This window comes from Myotis nattereri, assembly GCF_964212035.1.
Source record: "Myotis nattereri genome assembly, chromosome: 13".
NCBI lineage: Eukaryota > Metazoa > Chordata > Mammalia > Chiroptera > Vespertilionidae > Myotis > Myotis nattereri.
This window is the reverse complement of record NC_138088.1, coordinates 55,986,822-56,009,722: the sequence shown is the minus strand read 5'-3', so window position 1 is coordinate 56,009,722 and position 22,901 is coordinate 55,986,822. Positions and strand designations below refer to the sequence as shown.

The 22,901-nt window shown below is 40.7% G+C and overlaps 1 protein-coding gene across 1 annotated transcript in view; it reads right to left on the bottom strand.

Moving 5' to 3' along the window:
* Positions 1 to 22,901, bottom strand: part of INPP5F (inositol polyphosphate-5-phosphatase F) — a gene marked incomplete at its 5' end in the record, with an annotated part of 58,212 nt that extends 35,311 nt beyond the window's left edge. The window contains 2 exons of the mRNA XM_081105387.1: positions 5,488 to 5,568; positions 22,805 to 22,901. Of these exons, the coding sequence (XP_080961513.1) occupies positions 5,488 to 5,568; positions 22,805 to 22,901 (178 nt within the window). The remainder of the gene's footprint in view (positions 1 to 5,487; positions 5,569 to 22,804) is intronic.

The window sequence follows — 22,901 nt, the reverse complement described above, 5'->3', positions numbered from 1 at the left end:
ACAATATGTAATTATATATGTGTTTTCCGATGGTCAGGCGACCCCTGTGAAAGGGTCGTTTGACCCCCCCAAAGGGGTCGCGACCCACAGGTTGAGAACCGCTGATCTAAAGCATGTCCCGAGAGCCAGGTCTCCAGCAGAGGTTGAGCTCTGCAGGGGCCCTGCCAGGCTCCTCGTCCCATCTCTCCTGTGCCTTGAGGATGGGGTTTTCTAGTGACTTTTTAGAAAAGTATACAGCAATGTTAGTGACACTCCATCACTGAAATATGTAAAATATTTCATGTCCTTAGTGTCATAGCAAGAAGTCTCTATAGACAGCAGAGGACTGAAATTATACACTTAAAACCCTGTGCATAATCCACTTTACATTTTAGTGACTTAGACATCTTCTCCACTTCAAAGGGAGAAACAGGCAGATGGCGAGCACCACTTTAAGGAGTGAGAGCTCCTTGATGAACTGTCTGTGACTCTTCAATCCTACTTGTAGTAATTCCCTTAATTACTAAATCAAGAGCCTCCACTGCCAAATTAATCAAGATTCCTGACAATTTTCAAACTATTTCTGAATCTATCATGGAATATATACTTTTGCTTTTTATATTCCGTTATTTCTTACCCCAACAGAGCTTATCCTTGTCCTAAACTTCAAAATAATCTCAATTTAAAGAGCTTTTGTGCTTGGATTCTCCAGCCTAAAGCAATCTTTTCATGAGTAGCTGTGTGAAGATACAGCTATTTCCCCAACATTACACAGAAAATAGAAACTACAGACACTCAGAGAAGATAATGTGAAGACACAGGGAGGAGATGGCATCTCCAAGCCAAGGAAAGGCCGCAGGAGAAACCAACCCTGATGACACCTTGATCTCAGCCTTCAAACCGCCAGAATTGTGAGAAAATAAATGTGCTATTACAGATACTCAGTTTGCAGAACTTTGTTATATGGCAGTTCCAGCAAACAATACAGTTCCTACGTCACACCTGCTTAATATTTCCAGAGCTCAGAGTTCAGTGACGGTCATGAACAGAGCACCCACGCCCTTTTAAGACTGTCAATGACATCTGTTCAAATAAATGTATGTTCCTATCTCACCAGGCAAGAACAAAAACTCATGTATTAATATGTAGAGAGTAAGTAGGAGGATGAAAACGTTTAAGCACGTAAGTTTTATTCCCCTTGTCCTCTCCCCTAGAAGGTAAGCTGCTCCCATGGGAAAACAGGCCTGCAGTGATTACCTGGTTCTGAGGCAAACCGAAAGCACACCTCCCCTCACCCAGGCTGATGGTGTGTGCCCAGAGCAAGAGACATAACGGGGTCCAGAGAAGGGAGGAGGCATCCCCAGGACAGAATGAAGAAGAGAAGGCAAGGAAGAGTAAGATGAATGCTCAAAGGGCGAGGAGCTGGGGGCGGAATGACTCATACAGGGTGAGGCTGCAACTGTCTCCACGGGTAAAAAGCAGCAGGGAGCCCAGAAAAGATTCCCCTTCGTTCCCCCGCCCCCCAACTCCCTTTGTTAACAGCCAAACCTTAAAAGTGATGTGACAAGGGGGAAAAAGGTAGAGATTAGAAAAGGGAAAAACAGATACTTTCCCTGTCCAACTTTCTTTTTAAATAATTTTTTCTTTTTCCAGTTCACTCTATTCCCCACCGTTACAATATAAATATCCTATATAACAGGTATCCCCACTGCCTACCAACCACTTGTTTTTGGTCCAGAGAAAGGCAAGTGGTGCAACAAGGGGAAGCATACGTAAATGACCACAGGAGCTGACCATACTTTCACAGCACCATAAAATCATCAGCCAGTAAAATATTTGTTTATTGCTTGGAGGAGATAACTTTTGGGTTGTCTGCCACGTCCAAACCCTGGCTGCCCCTCCCGCCTAGAGGGGCACACCTCTGGAAAATGTCTGTGACCAGGGAGAAGAGTCTGTGTCTTAGGGGTCTGAACTACACTCACCACTCAGTCGTTGATAGCTAGTCAGTCTCCAATGGTTGTAAGAAACATCAGCCCAGCCAGTGTGGCTAAGTGGTTAAACGTTGACCCATGAACCAGGAGGTCATGGTTCGATTCCTGGTCAGGGCACATGCCTGGGTTGTGGGCTCAATCCCTAGTGGGGAGCATACAGAAGGCAGCCAATAATGATTCTCTCTCATCATTGATGTTTTTCTCTCTCCCTCTCCCTTCCTCTCTGTGAAATCAATAAAAACATTTTGAAAAAAGAAAAGAAACATTAGATGTTGGTTGCTTTGAGGGCTGAGGCTGGTTTGAGTGCCATAAGAGCAAAAATTTTGTCTTACATACACAGAAACAGAGAAAGGCGAACAAAGAGAAGGAGGTAGGACAGGTATAGGGAGACGCAGTGGTGAGAGACCACCTGACCCAGCAAAAGTAATCTTGGATCCCTATACAATGTCCACTTCTTTGTTTTGGTCCCTAAGATTCCTTATAAAAATTTGGGGTTTTTTCTTCTGTTTTGCATAAGCTGATAGGTTTGTATCTGCAACCAAGAGTCTTGATAAGCTGAAACCGGTTTGGCTCAGTGGATAGAGCGTCAGCCTGCGGACTGAAAGGTCCCAGGTTCAATTCCGGTCAAGGGCATGTACCTGGGTTGTGGGCATATCCCCAGTGCGAGGTGTGCAGGAGGCAGCTGATCGATGTTTCTCGCTCAACGATGTTTCTAACTATCTCTCTCCCTCCCTCTCTGTAAAAAATCAATAAAATATATTTTTTTAAAAAATATATTTTTTAAAAAAAAGTCTTGATAAAATAGTGATCTGTAATTTATGAAGCACCTTCAGGTACTATCTCATTGGAGGCTGGCAATACCCTAGGAGAAAAAGAGGGAGGTCAGTTTTACTCTTGTTTCACTGCTTACAAAGCAGAGGCTTGGAGATATTGTGGACCCAATGAGCCAGCCTCCTGGGATGCATGCCCTTGTGACATCCCCTCCCATGTCAACTCTGGATTTGGCTTTGTGACTTCCTTTGGCCAATGGGACACTAGTAGACTCAGTGACAGAAGCTGATGCTTAATAAACCCCTGCCTGTTGCAGCTTCTCTTCTAGCCACCACCCTAAAAGGATAGGTATCCAGGAGAGAGAAAACCCAAGGAGATGCTATGTGAGATGAGATATGAAGGAGATGCCACAAGTAGGAAAACTGGGACACCTCAGGCAAGCTCCCTTCCAGCTCCAGGCTGCCACAGTAATGACCTTGGCTAACAGAATAAATGAAAAGGATGTTAAGCAAATTCCCTTTTATCTGAAAGCTAATAAATAAAGCTGAATCCAGGTTTTCTGATTAAGTTCAGTGATTTATTCACTGCTCCAAGATGTGAAGAAAAATAACTCAAAAATTTCATATACTTCACTTAAACAATAGAAAACGAAATTAATTCAGAACACTCAGCTGTGAAATTATCTTGTCAGCATATAAATGAATTAAAAATATATGTATGTAAATGTAGTCAGGTAGGAGAGTGTTACTAAAATACTTAGCATGGTTACAGAATCTCTAAATGCTTTTCTCTTCTGTATTGAAAAATTTTTTTAAATATCAAAGGCAGAATATACAAAAATGCTTGGGGCAATATTATTTCTAATAGTGAAAAAATAAACAAAAAACCCACACTATTACCCAGTGATAGGAAAAAGGACAAATTATGGTATATTCATACAATAGTGTAAACAAGGGACTAAAGTTTCATACATCAACATGGATAAAGCTAAAAAATGTAAAGTTGAGTAGGAGAAAAAGTGAAAGAATACAAACAGCTTATCACTTATTAAAAAATTAGCAACAGATCTGTTTAGGAATACATATGTAATACAAGCAATAATGAAAGGCAAAATTCAAAATGGCAGGTTCTCTTGAATGGAAGAAAGCAGGATATACTTGGAGAAAGGCATGGTGAGGGCTCCAAAGACATTGGTCATATTTCATTTTTTAAGTTGAGTGGTAGACATAAATGTTTGTTTTATGATAACTATACTTTATATGTGATAAACAGCTTTTGTGTCTAAAATATATTTCAAAATGAAAACAGATTTTTAAAAAACCACCAAAAAACCTAATAAAGGAAAATTAGATCATCTCCAGCAATATGTGCTTTATACCCACAAATCAACTTAACTCACAAATGCTCAATAATTTTATTTTACAATAAAAAGGGGCACACTTTAAAAAAAACATGTTTATACTGATTTTTAGAGAGAGAGGGACAGAGATGGAGAGAGAAACATCGACATGAGAGAGAAACATTTATCAGTTGTCTCCCGCACATACCCTGACCAAGGATCACTAGGGATTGAACCCACAACCTGGGCAGGTGCCCTGATCAGGAATCGAACCAGCGACCTTTCGGTGCCACAGGACAACACTCAATCAACTGAGCCATACTGGCCAGAGTAAAGGGCACACTTTTTTACTCCTAATTACACAGCAATAATGGTAAAGCCGCCAAGAGCTCAAAACTCGTATTAAAATGGATACGAAAGGAAAAATAGATATTTAAGTATAATGCTTAAACTATTTCATTTAGTCATTTTCAGGATATTTTGCGACCCAACTATGTAACATCTATTTTTTCACGAACAAAATTCCCTCTGATCCCAGGGCACAGGTGTCTGTCCTTCCAAGAGGGGGCCTGCTGAATTACCTAGACCAGCGGTTGGCAAACTGCAGCTCGTGAGCCACATGCGGCTCTTTACCCCTTGAGTGTGGCTCTTCCACAAAATACCACATGCGGGCGCGCATGTACAGTGCAATTGAAACTTCGTGGCCAGAAGTCAATATTTTGTGGAAGAGCCACACTCAGGGGGCCAAAGAGCCACATGTGGCTCGAGAGCCGCAGTTTGCCAACCACTGACCTAGACCTTCCATCAATTTGTCTGCCCTGGATAGGGCCCCCGGAATGGACCACACCCCATACTAAGAAACCCACACTCTTCCCTGGCCAGTTAATTGTATCAGGAATGGACAGCTGACCCAAAGCCAACAACAGCCATGGTCTGCCACTGCCTAGCTCTCTAGCCTTGTTCCTACTATCCTCTCCTTTGAAATCAGTGCAGTTGGGGGGCTATCTTTCCATCAGAGCACCTACCACCATTATCAAATAATTGTATGTTTGTTTCGGTGATTATTCACCGATGTCTGTTTTCTCTCCTAAACTAGAAGCTCCACAAGGGTGGGAATGGGTCAGGTTTTGCTCACCACTGCGTTCTACCAACTAGCACAATTCCTGACACATGCTAGGCATTTGATAAGTGTTGTGTTTTAAGAGGAAGAAACGGTTGTAATATTATACCTCCTTTTTCTCTAGTTTTATTTCATGAAACTTATATGGCAATATACCCACTTTGGGCAGACCCAAAATTAAGGCAAAGGAATCAAAGCCATAACAAAATCTACATTTATCATCAAAGAAAAAAATGTCAAAATGCCACAAAAAATTTGACAAGTTTAAGGAGTTTACAGAAACATACCTGAATGAAGCTGAATTTTCCCAATAACACCTTCTACCAAACCCAAGCAAATGGGATTCCAGGCAAGAAGTAGATCAGTAGCTAAAATAAAATAAGAAACAATCATGAGAAAATATTCATCAGAATACAAATTAAAACAGTGTATTAAAAGTAGTATATTAAAATATGATCAATGTCCAAAAAGAGCAGTTATGAACACCCAGAACTGAATACATTACTATCAAGCAATTTTTGAAAAAGCGTTAAATCAAAGCCTGAGAAAGGCTTCTGTCAATAAGGACAGTTATGGGGAAAGAACTGACATTCTGAAACTCTGCTCAGTTGGAGGCAGTACTCTGGCGCCCTTCAGTGGGGGAAAGAGGCTGGTACACTACAAGACAACAGATGCCGGCAGTCTAGAGTCATAGCTAGTCCCAAATCCAAAGACAAGGCCTGAGAAACTGCCATACAGAGATGTCCACTTACTGGATCTCAGTCTGGAACATGCCCTTTCCCCGAGAATCATACACCAAGCAAAGAAATCCAGAAAGCCAGGGCTCTTTTATGGGACTTCCAGGGCAAAAATAATAGGAACAAGTACTGAGTGCCTGGTGTGCGCCAGGCATCCTCATCTCAGGCTTCCTCATCTCAGCCATAAAACAATGATGTGGGTGACTGTTTTCTCAATTCTCACAAATAACTTATGCCATTCTACACACATAGGAGACAAGTTAGTTCATTACACACATTGGCTGCCTGAGGACATTAGAGCTTAATTCTCTTGTGGAACCCAGGTTGTAAAAGGCTGTGAAATACATGGATATAAATGTAACATTAATGGTAGTTCAATAGGTTACAGGTTCAATCCCTGGCCCAGTTGTGGTGTGTGTGGGAGGCAACCAATCAATGTGTCTCTCACATCAATGTTCTTCCTCCCCTCTTTTCCCTTTCTCTCTCTCTTTCTTTCTCCCTCTCTCTCTCTCTCTCTCTCTCTCTCTCTCTCTCTCTCCCCTCGCCCCTCGCCCCTCGCCCCTCGCCCCTCTCCCTCCTCCCCTCACATCCTCCCTCCCTCCCTTCCACTCTCTAAAAATCAATGGGAAAAATATCCTCAGGTGAAAATTAAAAACTACAAAAACTGAAACAATAACCAAGTTTTGTGGTATAAAGACTAAAAATAATAGTTACTGATAATCTTTGAGGTTCAAAATGAGAACCAGTTAAACCCATTAAGACTGAGTTCATGGTGGGATGGTCAAGGACAAATGTCTAGCTGTAAGAACCAGAGATATGAAAGGAGGACAAGAAAACAGAAGATAACGACATTAAAATTCCAGGTGTAAAAGTTAACCTTTGAAAAGGAAGGATACCACTTTTTTCTAAGTCTAGAAGCAAAGATGAAAGACTAAATACAGAAATGGAGAAGAAAAGCAGATGATGTATTGGATGGCCTTGATTCAGTAAAAACAGGAGTCAAGTCAACTTTGCTTTAGCAGGGGGAGGGACAGAGAGGAACAGAGAGGCGGCGGAGGCTTGGTGTGGTGAAGAGACTTCAGAAAGTCAATTTGTGAATGTTCTGTGTGTGTTCAAAAGCATGCATATTTTTAACTTAGTGTTTTTAAGGAAAAAGGGTATCAATCCATTAGTGGATCATGAAATCAATTTTGTATGAAATTAGTATTAACAGCAATACAACAGAATAGAGCAGAAAACAGAAAAACTGTACCATGTAGGGAAATATTTTATGAAACATTTGTTTCTGGTACATACATATGTGTTCAACAGGTCATGATTTTTAAAGTATTTCTTACTATGGATCTGAAACATTTGAACACACTATTTAATTTTGGGGCTAGGCCTCATTATATCCACTTGGTTGATTATTTTGTTCAGCTCCTCCATGTATTTGCTAATTTCCTTGACTGCTAAGCCTAATAGGTTGTTGTTGTTTTCTTTTAACTCTCATGTTTTCTGTTTTTTTTTCCATTTTTCTTTCTTAAGCTTTGTTTTACACTTGAGACTATGTTCAGGATTACTATATCTTCCTGGTGAACTGCTCTATCAGGATGTAATAACTGCCTTTATTTCAAATAATGTTCTTTGCCCCAAAGTCTAGCTTGCCTACCATTATTATTGTGAAGGAAATACATTAGGTATTAAAAGGGATAAATATGAACATTGCTAATCCAATTGTATTACTTCTATTCCCCACAGCTTTAGAAACTAAGTCCAAATTCCTCGGAAAGGCTTGTAAGGCCCTGCATGGGCGGGTCCTGTGCACCTCCTCCTGCCTCCCCACACCCAGCATCCTGGTCTTCCTGCAGTCATCCCCAAGTGTGCACAGGCTGTGTGTGGAATGCTGCTCCCCACCCACTTCGGCCTGCTCTTCACTCCAGACTCAGAGCAAGGGTCACTGGTGTTCGCTGACACATTCCCCTCTCCACCCTCCTAGCAGAACGGAGCAGGATCTCTTCTGTGACTCCCCTGAACCTTGCTCAGATTTCCATCACAGCAACTTATTTTGGCTTAATGCACCTAACTATTGACTTGTCTGTCTCTCTGACTGAGCAGGAAGCTCATCAAGAACAGGAAGCTCATAATACCTACTCTCATTTAGCTTTATATCCTCAGTGCCTGCTACACAGCAGGCTCCAAAATGCTAAGTAGACAAATGAACATATGACACAGAATGGAGTGGCAAGTTAAAGTCAGATAATTTGCTGTGAATCGTGTTAGAAGGGCTCACTATTTAAAGTGGCAAAGTTAAAGTCCTCTGTTCTACTTCAGGTAAAGGCTTCAGGGCTGGCAGAGACACAGGGACTGTCCAATACCACATAGCTTGTCAAAATCAAAACACCATTTCCCGTTCTCAGTCCAGGGCTCTTTCTAGCATACCTCTAACACCATAAGTTTCCCTACCAAATGTTCTCAGGTGTAATATTCTCATTTTATTTTTGTATGGGACTTCCAGCTCACCATCATTCCAGCTGCACAAGCAGGATGTGGGTGACATCCAAAATGCTTTTCTTCCTCACAGAGTCCTATTGATTCTATCCCCTCAATACCTGATGGATGCTTTTCTCTCCATCCCACTGCCACTATCTTTGCCCAGGGTCTAGACCTCCCCCATCTGGATCATTAAAAAGCTCTTGTCTGCTCTATATCTAGCAGGCTGCTTAATACATAAAAGGCATTCAAATATGCATCGAATGCAATGAGGACTCCAGACAGTTTGGTTCTGCAGGACCCTAACGTAAAAGGTAGGGAGCTGCAAGAACACGGCTGAAGAACTACACCGGGACCCATTCAGGAGGACAACAGAGTGAGTTCAGGGCTGTTTCCTCCAGACAGGGCAGATTTACATTTGAGATTGAACATCAGGGTCAGTGTGTAGAGGATGAACATGAGAGGGCAGGCCTAAAGCCAGAGATCCAGATAAGCGTGTGTACAAGGACAGCCTCGAGCTGACTCTGGAACTGGAAGCCTGGACAGAGTCTAGAGGTGCAGGCGAGATGTGGGCACAGCCTGAATACAGTAAAGAGTCCTGGCTCTACTACTGTCTCTGATGGCCTCTCAGTTCTATTTTCTCTTGTGTAAATGGGAATTTCAACTAACTTATAGGGTTTTTATAAGGATCCAATGAGAGAATTATATGAAAGTGTCCAGCACAATGTCTGGCACATAAATGTTCAGTAACTTTTAGCTCAAGTTAGGAAATGTATATGCATTTAAAATTCTAGGTTCTTACCACTCAGTAAATCTCTCCATAGATTTTTATTTCAAGGATCTACGTACAGCTTAAAAAAAAAAACAAAAAAAAAACTAAAAAGAAAAACTTCAATTTTTTTACTTATTAAATCTTATGGTAATGCCATGATTCCTGAAAGCCTCCTCGAAGTAAAAATTTTTAATGAAAATCTCAATATCTAGATATGTCCCCAAAATTGTTTTCTCTAATATGAAACAGATCCACAGCTCTGATGCAGCTCAAAACTAGGCATCCAGTCTTAGTCCCAGCAACCCAGTTCAGGTTCAGATCCAAATGGCAAATCAAGCATGACTGCCAGCTTCCTCCCCTCTAAATCCCCCACACACAGGGGTGGCGGGGGGTGGAATCTGGAAGTATAGGCTAAAGGGAGGTAAAATTATGCCTGGGAAAAAGACATGGATATTGATAAATTTTAGTTATGTATGTGAAAATAAATACTGGGTTTTAAGAAACCATAGAAAAATATAAGTAGAATATGTAACTTTTGATCAGCAATAGAGAGGCACCTAACAAATATTTGAGATATCCAAAGGAAGACAGGAAAGGTGATAGAATAAAAAGAAAAAGCACAATAAATGGAAAACAAGGGTACACAAGAGATAACTCCTAATATATTAAAATAAATGTGAAGTTTCAACTAACCAATTAAAAAGACAGACTATTACTAAGTCTCAACCCTTCTATCAGTTTATTTAATTCTATGCCTACTTTGTGTCCTACTATATACCTGAGGTCTAGGACAGTGTTTGATGCATAGCAGGCATTCATTCAATAGTTATTGAACCAAATGAATCAATAAATGAGTACAAGCAAGCATGAAAAATGGACTTCTACCAATTGCTTATTTTCACTGACTTTTAATAGGGCTACCAACTTAAATTGTTATTGTTTTTAAAGGAAGTCCTAAAACAACAATCTCTGCTATACAAGCATTTTTAATAAAAGCATTTATCTTTCAATAAATATAATAAACGATGAGCATGTGATTTCTCACAATGAAAGACTTATCTAAACATTCAAGGGAAATGATCTTAAAATCTATAGCTGGTGCCCATGGTTTCTCATACCAATATAGAGACAAGTGACACAAAACAATAGAGGAAGGCTTGAAGCAGGCAATATAACTGGCACAAGAAAAGAGGCTCAGTGTGTCTTTGAACCGATGTGCCTTTGCTGCCCAGTACAGTGCCTGGGACACAATACATACTTCATAATGTGTGTGTGTGTGTGTGTGTGTGTGTGTTTAAACCTCACCCAAGAATATGTTTATTGATTTTAGAGAGGAAGGGAGAGGGAGAGAGAGAACTAGAGAATCACTGATGTGAGAGAGAAACATCAATTGGCTGCCTCCCACACGTGTCCCAACCAGGGATCAAACCCGCAACCTAGTTATATTCTCTGACCAGGAATCAAACCCACAACCTTTTTTGGCATACAGAACGATGTTCCAACCAACTGAGCCACCCAACCAGGGCTGTGTGCATCCCCCTCCCCCCAATCTGTTACTCTGTAAAAAGCAAGCAGAATCAGTTGGCATTAGTGGATTCTGTATAGAGGAGATCTGAACTGATATTAGTCTACGCATATGTAGCAAGTACACTTAGTAATGCACACTATCACTACTCAGGAGGCAGAAGGCATTGGAATGGCAAAGAAAATGGCCAGTGGCCTTATACTATCCTTCCACAAAGAACAGCCATGTAACTGATCTGCTCCAACAAGCATATTGCTTTCTAATCTTCCCTTCAAAAAGTATATTCCAATGTAGCAGATAAATTCAAAAGAGAAATGTTTGAAATTTGCAAGTAGGTTTTAAAATTTAGGATTATCAAAGTCACATAGTAAAGAGAAAAGTTGCTTACAAATTACAAAAGTATAGCATTTTACAAATAATGCCAACTTTTAATTAGTGAAATAGAGCAACATACACTAAAAGGCATAAATATTTTGTTATAAGCTCAATTGCTTGACCAATTAGGTCTACCCTTCCAGGTTCATTTGGCAGTATAGGGCTTCTATTTTCATAGGCCCTCCTCTTCCTGGTACACAGAAAACAAGTGATTAAATACTGGGTGCCTGCAGAGAGTATGAGTCATTCATTCCAAAAGCCCAGAGTGACGGCACTCCCTCAGCCCAAGAACAAGCCTGGGTTTTTCACAATTGCTGAAGTTTATGGGCAGTTGCGTTTGTTTTAGGGGGAAAAAAAAAAAAAAGGTACTAAGGTATAATCAGACCCAAGTTTTATTTCCTGCTAAATACAATGGATATTATTGGTCTGAAAAGACAAACACTAAAGTCAGACAGATGAGTAAAAAGATTCTAAAATGAGAAACTGAAAGTTCCCATTGTTAGCTCTTCCATGCTTCAAACCTCAGAATTTAATTTGGCCAGGAAAACAGATAAAGTAGATTCAGGTGTCATCTTAAAAATGCAAAATTTGATACATTTCTTTGAACTCTAATGGTGATGATTTTCTGGCATGCAGCAAGTTAAAAAGCTAATCCAATTTAGAAGTTCTAGCAGCTGGTGATTTCCCAGTGTGAACTCCAATTCAATGTTTGCTCATCCTGGCTGTTCATGGTCATCATCTAGGACACTGCAGCTGGCGAGCCACACGCGGCTCTTTGGCCTCTTGAGTGTGGCTCTTCCACAAAATACCGACTTATGAGCATGGGCCACTAAGTTTCAATCGCACTGTACATGCGCGCCCGCACATGGTATTTTGTGGAGGAGCCACACTCAAGGGGCCAAAGAGCCACATGTGGCTCACGAGCCGCAGTTTGCCAACCACTGATCTAGGAGCTTTATAAAATACTGCCGAACCGATTTGGCTCAGTGGATAGAGCGTTGGCCTGAGGACTGAAGGGTCCCAGGTTCGATTCCGGTCAAGGGCATGTACCTTGTTTGCGGGCACATCCCAGTAAGGAGCGTGCAGGAGGCAGCTGATCGATCTCTCTCATTGATGTTTCTAGCTCTCTGTCCCTCTCCCTTCTTCTCTGTGAAAAATCAATAAAATATTTAAAAAAAAAAATACTGATGTCTGTACCCCAGCCCTCAGCAAGTCTGACTCAATTGGTTGGAGTGGGGCCCTGACATAGGTGTTTTTAAAGCTCCTCCAGGTAATTATAATGTACAGCCAAGTGGAGAATCACAGTAGCCTCCCCTTATCTACAGGGGTGGAGTGGCACAGTGGATGCCTAAAACTGCAGACAGTAGGGAACCCTATATTTACTATAGTTTTCCCTATACTTACATACCTATGATCAAGTTTAATTTACAAATTAGGTGATTTCATGGTCAAAAAATTTATTCTTATCATAGATCTTAGCAACTTCAGCAGACGATTTTTTCGTTCCTTACTAAGTGGAGAATTTTCACCTTTTTACTTAAAGAAAGCAATTTACAGCTTCTATGGCATATTGAATTGCCAGCACCACTACTCCTGCGCTCTATGGCCATTAATAAGTAAAATAAGGGTTCTTTGAACACAAGCACTGCCATACCTCAGCAATTATCTGATAACCAAGATGGCTGCTAAGTGACTAACGGGACAGTATGAGATTTCATCACACCTCTCAGAACAGAGTGCAACTTAAAATTATAACTTATTTCTGGAATTTTCTATTTAATATTTTCAGGCCTCAGTTGACTGGGAGTAACTGTAACTGAGGGACAGGAAACGTCGGATAAAGGGGGAACTACTCTATTGGTCTAAGTCAGTGGTTCTCAACCTTGGCTGCACATTAGAATCACCTGGGAATCTTTTTAAAATCCTGATTTCTGGGCCTCACCCTCCGGAAATTCTGTTTCTTTGTTATGGGGTGAGGCCACAACATTAGTAACAAAGAAACAGAATTTCCGGAGGATGAGGCCCAGAAATCAGGATTTTAAAAAGATTCCCAGGTGATTCTAATGTGCAGCCAAGGTTGAGAACCACTGGTCTAAGTGATTATAGGTCATTGGATGGAACATGCATGAGTAAGTTTACTTTTATCCTATCAGTCTGATTCAAAAATGATACCTGTGTCATGTACAACTTTAAACTCTTTAATGTAATAAAGTACCATAAATTGCGTAAAGATCTCATAATGCAGTGAGCTGGCGTAAGCTAGTACAAAGAATTATACTTCAAAAAATAACCCTAAGAGTACTTAAAAGATAAGAGATACTATCTAGGAAGGGCATCTTAAGAATATCTAGACTTTTCTATTAAAACAGGCATCTAATTATAGCAAAGAGCCCACAAACTTTTGATCATGATGAAGGATATTAGAAATTGGTTTTTAAACTCTATAATATCTACACTAAAAATTATTGATTCCTTATCTGAAGTATAAAGTCCTAATAATCACATTTCAAGAAAGACCCAATGCAATTCAAAAAAGAACAGAAGATAACTAAAGAAAAAGATTTTCATGAAAGGTCAATCAATGTAGAAAGGTCCTGGGAAAACCTAGTGGAAATGTATAAAATTATGAGAGGTATGGAGATTACAGTACATTCAGAATAAGAGTAGGAGACGCGTGTTTAGGAATAAATGAAGGGAAGTAGGAAGCACAGCCTGTCACAACTTTCCAAACTCATTACCTACAGAGGCTGAAAATACAACCAGTTTAAACAAGGATTAGATAAATCTTTGAATAATAAATGCATAATGCATCACCCAAGAAACATAGCAATGTGTTTAAATATGTCTCTCACCTTCTGCTCCCCCCAAAAACTGTCCTTTGATATAACTTTCAGAAATAGTCTTCTGAGAACTAAATCAGAGCACAGCTGAGCTAACAATTGGTATTTTCCTTTCCTCACTTTAGAGCTCTTAAACCAAGATGTATAAAATTAGCACTTCCTTCATTAAATAAGTGCAACCTTTCTCCCAGCTGCTATTTAAATAATTTCCTAGCTTTCCCTGAAAACTTTGTCCAAAGTTAACTTATCCTCTCCCATCTAGGATTGTCTGCATAGTAGTTTTGCCACCATAGGGCCTCACCAACAAAAAGCTCTGCCTTCAAACCCACCATCAGATCAAACGAAGAACTCTACTAGATCAAACAAGGACCACCAAAGAGTGGAAGAACCTGCACTATTTCAGTCTAGCCAGGTAGGCACTAGGCATCCTCATAAACTGTCATTTTGCTTTGTTTTGGTGTTTTGCATACCTAATTAGAATGAAGGCACTGCGCATACAAAGAGTTATTTCTGGCAAGACACACACACAAAAGTCCATACGTGCACAGAGCCATTTCTTCCAGGGCTTTCCACTCCTATAGAGAGAAAGAAACTCTCACAGACTACGTCAAGAAATTTTCACAGAATCAAATAAAGTATTCTTCCTTCTCATTTTATTGGAAAAAAATAAATTTTTACCATCTCAGAAAAACAAACACACAGAGACCTTGAACTTCAAGACAGCTCAAATCTTCCACAGAACTGTCTTATATAGCTCTATCACAGTATCTGTCACTCTGGACTTCTGTGCGTATCTGTCTCCTATTGGACTACATCCTCGGCTAGGGTAGACAGTGTTTTAACCATCTTTTCATTTTAGCACAATGCCCAGCAGAAGGGCTTCAATAAATGTTTGTTGAAAGGATAAATGACTTCACAGAAACTCAGCCTTAATATATTTGGAAGGAGAAAGAAGTAGAATACTAAAGTAGTTAGAAGTGAGAAGGGGGGCTGCTGCTTTGAGATGAGGGAATTTTTGAAAGGTGTAAAGGGGAATAAATGCAATAGCTACCAGAGGAGAGACAAATCCTGAAAGTTAAGAAGCACCACTGCCCAGAAGGGAGACGGGCAAACTGTGACTCTGCCCATCACAGCTATTCCACAGAGGGGGAAAAAATGTTTATATCTGCCATAAAAGCAATGTATAATACTGCGAAGCATCATCATTATATATGCAAACTACTAAAATTAAAAGCTTATGGCATGTTTAAAATTTCCTAATATTTCACTTTGATGCTATGATTGCTTCAGATGGTATATACTGACCATTGCAGAAACTGTAGAATTTGAAGTTCAGTGTAAATGAAAGCTGATTCAAAGAATAAGATTTATAACGAGTTAATGTATTTTTAAATATCCCACTGTCAAGTTGAAGAAATGCAAAGTTAAACTTGAAAGAACCTGAAATCAAAATGAAGTAACTTAAAGAAGGAACACTGACCTAAAATCAACTTGTATTTAATTCAGCCAGCCTTACCAAAGAAAGCAGGCAGGAGTAGATGCTTTTTCTGAATGAGCAGTTTTTTTAAGGGTCTCACAGCAACCAGAAAGTGAGTCATTCTAACAAAGCACGGGCTTTAATTAAGATACTATCAGTGTGTCTTGTAATAGTACTACAATGCTAAATGTTCAGTGTTTATCCTCACTTCTAAAATATTATTTATATATTATTATCAACAACTACTGATAAAAAAATATTTCTCCATTTTGTTAAACATTCTCTAACTCAAATGTTCTTTTCAATTCAATTATGGTAAGTTGACACATAAAGATGATTAAGATGAGCTAAGGAGTAATTAATTATTTGTTAGAGGTTCTATGACACTGCTGTTACTTCTTAAACTTGTGTTCGTTTGAAAGGCTAGATTTTAAAAGGTGATATTTTAAAACATATTTGAATATGAATAGAACAGTTAACAAAAAGATGCAAAGAGAGGTAGTAATACAGCTTATAAAGATCTAACAGTTAAACCCCCATAAAACCACACCAGACTATAGCTCTGAGAATAAATAGCACAGCCAAACTAGTTTGATTTTTCCAATAGTCTACTATCTACCTGTAAATACAACAGTTCATTTTGTCATAAATCACAAGGACCAAATCATTAAACTTTTTTTGCATAAGAAAAATAAAAATGTCTTCAGGTCCCATTTATTTTCATTCCAAAAGAGAATAAATTTCTTGAATCTTAGACTTAAAAGTTAAATATCCCCCCTTTACTGAATAAAATGAGAAATTAGTTTTCAATTCATTCAGACAATTTTTACGTAAGACCTGCTGAGGGCCAGGTGCTAGGGATATGGTGATGAATTTACATCTCCGCCTCCTTGCTCAAATGAGTTAGGCTGGGCAGGTAGGACTATGGGAAGCCGTGCAGCTAGGCATCCTGGAGCAGCACCAAAATAGCCAGGTTCCAGAAAAAAAACAAAACAAGCTATCAGGATACCCCGTTTGCTGGCACCTGCATGCTCTACCCTAAAAGGCCTTCCTACTTCCTCTCCTCTGAAGCTAGTGATTCTACAAAGGCCCCTCCCCTTTTTGAAGGCAGTTGTCCTAAAGGCTTTTCCCTAACCATTCCCACTCCGCTTTATATGCTCTGAAAAGATGCCTGTGAAATTAGAGCTAGGACTCATGCAGAGCTAGACTGAGGAAGGCTTCAGGTTGCTCATCACAGGCTGAAATACTTCCCATCCCGTACATATCAATGTTTCTGCACAAAGATCTACCCTATATCTATTCCCTTCCCCAACTGCAGATGTTCTAAAAACTTGAGAGAAACCTGATAAACTGACCCTAACCTGGAAAAACAACTAGTCAATCTATTACATAGTGACATTCCCTGTAAGTATATAAATTAATTTTGGAAGACAGAGTCAGGGATAGGTGTTGGGTCAAAGAACCAACCAGCAGTCCCATTATCAACCTTTTCCTTCTATATAGATCCTCCCTCGGTGTACGTGCTTTGACATATGAGAGGCTATTTTATTCTCTATAAAGGCTGTACTATAACGATGATAGTGAAAGACACATTTCAGATATTATCCATAAAGTTATAAATACTATAACTCTGTAGTCAAGAAGATAGAAAGGTTTATAAAACAGGTTTGTCAGCATTGAGAGGTTTCTATCTGGCTTTGTAGTCACATATTGGGTTAGAAGCCCATCTCTCTGCCTCTTAACTTGTGAACTTGGACATATTACTTCTCTATGCCTCAGTCTCCTCATCTGTAGGAAAATAACAAAACCCTCCTCCTGAGGTTTGTGGGGATGAAATGCACCAGTACAAATAAAGGCTTAGCACAGTGTCTGGTTCAGAAAAAAATGCTCAATAAATAAAACTGTATTAGCTACTATTGATCTCAGTTAACAATGTAGACAACAAAATATGTTCAAAAACTTCCTTCATCTGTAAAACCTGATTCCAAAAATTGTTATCTGCCCCATTAGCAAGACCCTGTCGTTCTTTTTTTTAACCCCAGAAGAGAGAAAAAATATTTTAGATAGATGAGTCTTTTCTATTTTGCATGTATAAAAATAAGTGTTCATAAAAATAAATATACAGACCTCTTCAACCTAACAATGCTAGATTATTAGAAATATACTAAATTATGGAGTAAAAAGTAGTTCAGAATATAAAAACTGGTAAGTCATGCCGAAACCGGTTTGGCTCGGTGGATAGAGCATCGGCCTGCGGACTCAAGGGTCCCGGGTTCGATTCCGGTCAAGGGCGTGTACTTGGGTTGCGGGCACATCCCTGTGGGAGATGTGCAGGAGGCAGCTGATCGATGTTTCTTTCTCATCGATGTTTCTGACTCTCTGTCTCTCTCCCTTCCTCTCTGTAAAAAAATCAATAAAAAAAATATATTTAAAAAAAAACAAACAAAAAAAAAAAACTGGTAAGTCATTTAAATAAACTGAAGGGTAAAGACACTAGAAAAAAAACCTGGTTATTCAACAATGACAAAAACAAAGATTTTTACAATATATTTAATAATTTTTTAAATTAAAATGCCCTATTATATTTTGTCATGGTAATTTGTGTTTATTAGCAAATATTTTTAGTTCAAAATCTTGTTCAAAGTCAATACCAAATAAACTCTAAAATACACTGAATGTATATTAATAAAATATGATCCTGAAAAGATAAAGTTTCATGTGGATCTCATTCCATAACTATAATTTCTCATTCAAAGAAAGTTAACTTCATATGGCATACTAAAAATAATTTCATTATAAAAAATTACGTTTTTTTTTCCTTTTTATTGCTTAAAGTATTACAAAGGGTATTACATATGTGTCCCTTTTTTTTCTTTCTTTTTCTGCCCTTGACAATTCCCTGGCCTCCCCTACCCCCAGTGTCTTATGTCCATTGGTTATGCTTATATGCATGCATACATAAAAAATTACTAAGAAGAACAGAAACACTTTTCATGTTTCTGTGAATTCTAATTGATAGCTAGTTATCTCCTCCAAAAAAATATTCACTGGTATTCATCATTCAGAATATCATTTCTCTCTCTCCAGTTTACAGGCTATGAATGTTATGTGTATGACAAATGCTTTAACATCTTTTCATGGTCACTCAGTCTCCAAATAGTATGAAGCATAGACTGCAGTAAATTACATAACACCGTCATATCAAAGACACAAGGTCTAGTAGAAGCAATTTTAAGACCGAAGAGGTAAGACCATATCACCCTTCCCAAACAGTGGACTGTTTAAAGTCTACAATCCTTATTCTCAGATAGTAAAACTTCACTCTCAGGAAGTTATTGAATGTTTACACAGTACTTTATAATTTTCCCTGGTAGACAATAAAACTACCTAAATATTTTTCTCTAGGGGTCACCTTGCAATAGACATAAGCATTCACCAAAAAGCACTGCTACAGACTAAAGAAATGAAAACATCAGCCCTGGCAGGGTGGTTCAGATGGTTGAAGCATCCTCCCATACACCAGAAGGTTGAGGGGGTTGGATTCCCAGTTGTGGCAAGTAGGGCAGGCAATTGATCACATCAATGTTTCTCTCTCTCTTTTCCTCCTTCTCCTCCCTCCCTCTCTCTAAGAATCAATAAAAACATATCCTCGGGTGAGGAATTTTTAAAAAAGAAAGCATCAGAAAAAATAATAGTATCAACTCTTTAGAGGAAACAATTTTTACAAATTAAACAATGTAAAGAAGAAAATAAGGAATACAAAGATTTTTCTTTTAAAAATGGTGATGCTAAATCAGATAGAAAGGGAAAAAACACACACAAGCGGAAAGCCTCACATTTATTTCCTCACCCAGCTGGACAGAGATTTTCCGCCCCAATTAGAAGATATTCAGAACAGGGCCTAAAATGGGTAATAAGCATAACACAGCATCCGATTTTTATGGCAATGATATTGCTGAGAGAAAACTTGGACTTAAAATTTAACTCGGCTCCACTCAACCAAAAATGCTTTCTGCATCCTAAGCACTCTAGATAGGAGCCCAGAGATACCGAGATGAGTCAAGCACGGTCCTTGCCTAGGGAAATGCACTGTCCCCTGAGGAGAAAGGAAGGAAACTATTATTATACGGTGCAGTAAGGGCTATAATCAAAGTGTGTACTAGGTGTATAAAGCACCTGGAAACACAATAATGTGTTTATTGTGACCACAATTCTGCCCTAGGAATGCGGGCTAGGGTGAGCACACATCTGAGCTGGGTCTTACAGAATAAACTAGGCAGGAAAAGAGCTGACAGTAGCAAACATTCCAGGATAAGGAAATGGTCATTTTAACCTAAAAAATCAATGCTGACTCTTTGGATGTCTCTAAGAAAAAGGAAAGTCCTGATTCGGGTTGTTCAGTAGCCATAAACATAAAAACCACAATGTCCATAGGCTTGTTTGGTCTTATACTAGTAACACCGCCCTTTGGAAAAGATAAGGACTTGGTCAATAACCTATTCAGTTGAACTATCAATTGGAAATAATGGAATATTTTAAATGCTTTCATTAGAAACAAGAGCAAAACTGGCAATAAAAGCAAAGGGAAAAGGTGCGATAAAATGGAAAGAATTTTGAATGATTCTATAGGAAAAAAAGCAATTAAAATACAATTATTAATAGTCATTCTTTAAAGAGCATCTTAAGTACTGGATAGGACAAACAAGTTGGTAAAGTACATGGGATTTTTCATTCACTGGCTATACTTTAACACCTGAAGATCAAAACAGGCTGTTACTTCTGAAATATAATGGCCTCTTCCTTCCTCTAGATTTTCGGTCTACTTCAGTCTGTGGTTGCCTACATCCTAAGACATGAAATAAATGTAAATGCAAAGACTACAGCCATTTATGTAGAAAGGAAGTTTTTAACTTGCCTTCTGATGTGGACTTTGAATATATAAACAGTAACTCAAACCACGTGGCTTAATCCAAAATCTAGGCCGAGGTTACCCTGGGGATATTTCTTAAAGGCTTAAACCTGTGGCTCATCTGAGCTTCTTTAGCTCAGAAGTATGGAGTTAAGTATCCTTCCACAGAAAGGTAAGACACTAGCCAGCAGCCTAGAAGAGTTGACTTTCTTCGCTTGAGGGGAGTGATTTATCCCCAAACAACCATTAGGACAGGAGAGCCTCCATGTATAAGAACTGAACACAAACCAAACAGAAAGTCAAATAATTCACTTAAACCCGCTCCTCTTCAGAGGACTCCTGTGACTGCACCGTGTTCCGTGTAATTCCACCAGCTTGGTTCATCTCTGTCAATCTTAGGGGCTAAGAGAAAGAAGAGAGTGGCCCTAGAAATGCAGACAACCCAGGCCACCTGACTTACATATGCCTGAAGTCACTGCCCAAACATGCTGGTGACTACCTAGATATCCTGAGTTTTTTTTTCATGAAACACACCAATATCAACTCCTGTCCTCTAAAACGTACACTGAACAAATTGGCATTGTTTTAAAAAAACATTTTCATCATGTACAATGACCCAAAAGCCCAACCCTCACTTTATAGTTGAAGAAATGAGGCGTGGAAAAGTGTTCTGTTCCATGGGTTGGCGATGATCTCAATTTCCATCCAGCTGTAAAAGATCTACGGTCGGCTCCCTAACAGCTTGGGGAATTTTGCAGTCTACCTTCCTTCAAGCTAAACTTGGAACCGTACCCAAACGTTGGGGGTGGGAGCAGGGGGAGGGCTAGGCAAATGGTCAAATCAGGAAAAACAGAGAAAAGAGAATGAATGGAGACTGGCCAAAATTAGCCTATCTACAACAACTTCTGTCCCAAGACCATCCAGAACCTTATCTGGTTGCCTAGTTTCTCCTCCATTCTGAATAGAGGAAATCGCACGTAATTGTAAGAAAATACACCGAGCCGAGGTGGAAAAAATAAGTTCTCCTTCACTGCTCTAGCAAATCAACCGGCAGGCCTTCCAAAGGAAGGGGCACCTGCCAGACAGTGTTCTGGGGCCAGTTCTACCCTCTCCCGGACCTCAGGGCCGTGTCCAACCTTTCCCACCTGTGTCCTCACGGGGACACGAGGACACCATCAGCTGCTCTGTAAGGATGTTGTGGGGACAGTAAGGACCACGACCTTGAACGCCACCCATAAATGGTAGCTGCTGTGACGGAAAAGCTTAGTTGGATCTCTTAGACCAGTGGTTCGCAACCTTCCTAACGCCGCGACCCTTTAATACAGTTCCTCATGTTGTGGTGACCCCCAACCATAAAATTATTTTCGTGGCTACTTCATAACTGTAATGTTGCTGTTATGAATCGTAATGTAAATACCTGATATGCAGGATGTATCTTCATTGTGACAAATTGAACATCATGAAAGCATAGTGATTCATCACAAAAACAATATGTAATTATATATGTGTTTTCCGATGGTCTTAGGCGACTCCTGTGAAAGGGTCGTTCGACCCCCAAAGGGGTCGCGACCCACAGGTTGAGAACCTCTGTCTTAGACTTTCCAATTCATGTAATTCCTTTGTCGAGATTAGGCACAAGAATTGCTAGTAAATTTGAAATGCTCTATTTCTTTAAAGAACTCTATTCTCTCACTTCTCGAGTGAAAGATGTCTGAGGTGATTAGGGAAAAGGACTGGCAACCTCCAGGGGGGCGGGGACCCAGCCCCCCTGCACCGCCGGCCCGGAGGGCGGGGCTGCCGTCTCACTCCCCACGTGAACTAGTTTTCCCAACGCAAACGGAACGTCGTGGCCTTCGGCGTCTCACAGCATCTTCACACCCTGACTCGGACCTACGATACACTCGGCATCGCACACCACTGAACCCCACAAAAATAGTAAAAGTTCAACATGACGAGACGGTTTCATTGCAACAACACAACCAAAGCAAAGGAGCTTTAAGCCAGGTGCCCGGGGGGCAGCCGGAAGGAATCACGCCTTTAAGAAGGTCCCAGAAACAGGTGGGCAGGGAGCGAGGCTCGACAGCTCGTGCCGCTGCACTGGGGTCGCTTCTGGCCCGAGACGGGGCTTCGCACCCAGACCCTGTCGCGGGGGCCGGGCCAGAGGCCACTCTGGACAGGAAGAGGCCTTCAGGGCCGGGTCCCTCGCTCGAACTTCCCGGGAGAGCCGACCGGACCCCGGCTGCCGGCAGCCCGGGTCTGCTCTCCCCTCCCGGGAGGGACGAGGGCCCTTTGTCCGCGCGGAGGCGGGGGCCGGGGGCCAGGGGCCAGGCGAGCGCCCTCCGTCGGGAAAGTAGGACAGCGCGCACCCTCGCCGAGCCGCCCGCCCGCCAGGGCCGCAGGCGGCGCCCTCCGCTCCCGCGGGCTGGGGGGCCCGGCCGCGCCCTCCCGCCGCCGCCCGCGCCCCGCGCCCAGGGTGACCCCGCGCCGCCAGCCTCACCGGGTCGGAGCTCGAGGCCGCCATCGCGGCGGCTGCACCACAGCGCGCGCTCGCCCTGCTGCAGGATGTAGTGGTCCTTGGCTTGGAAGAGCTCCAT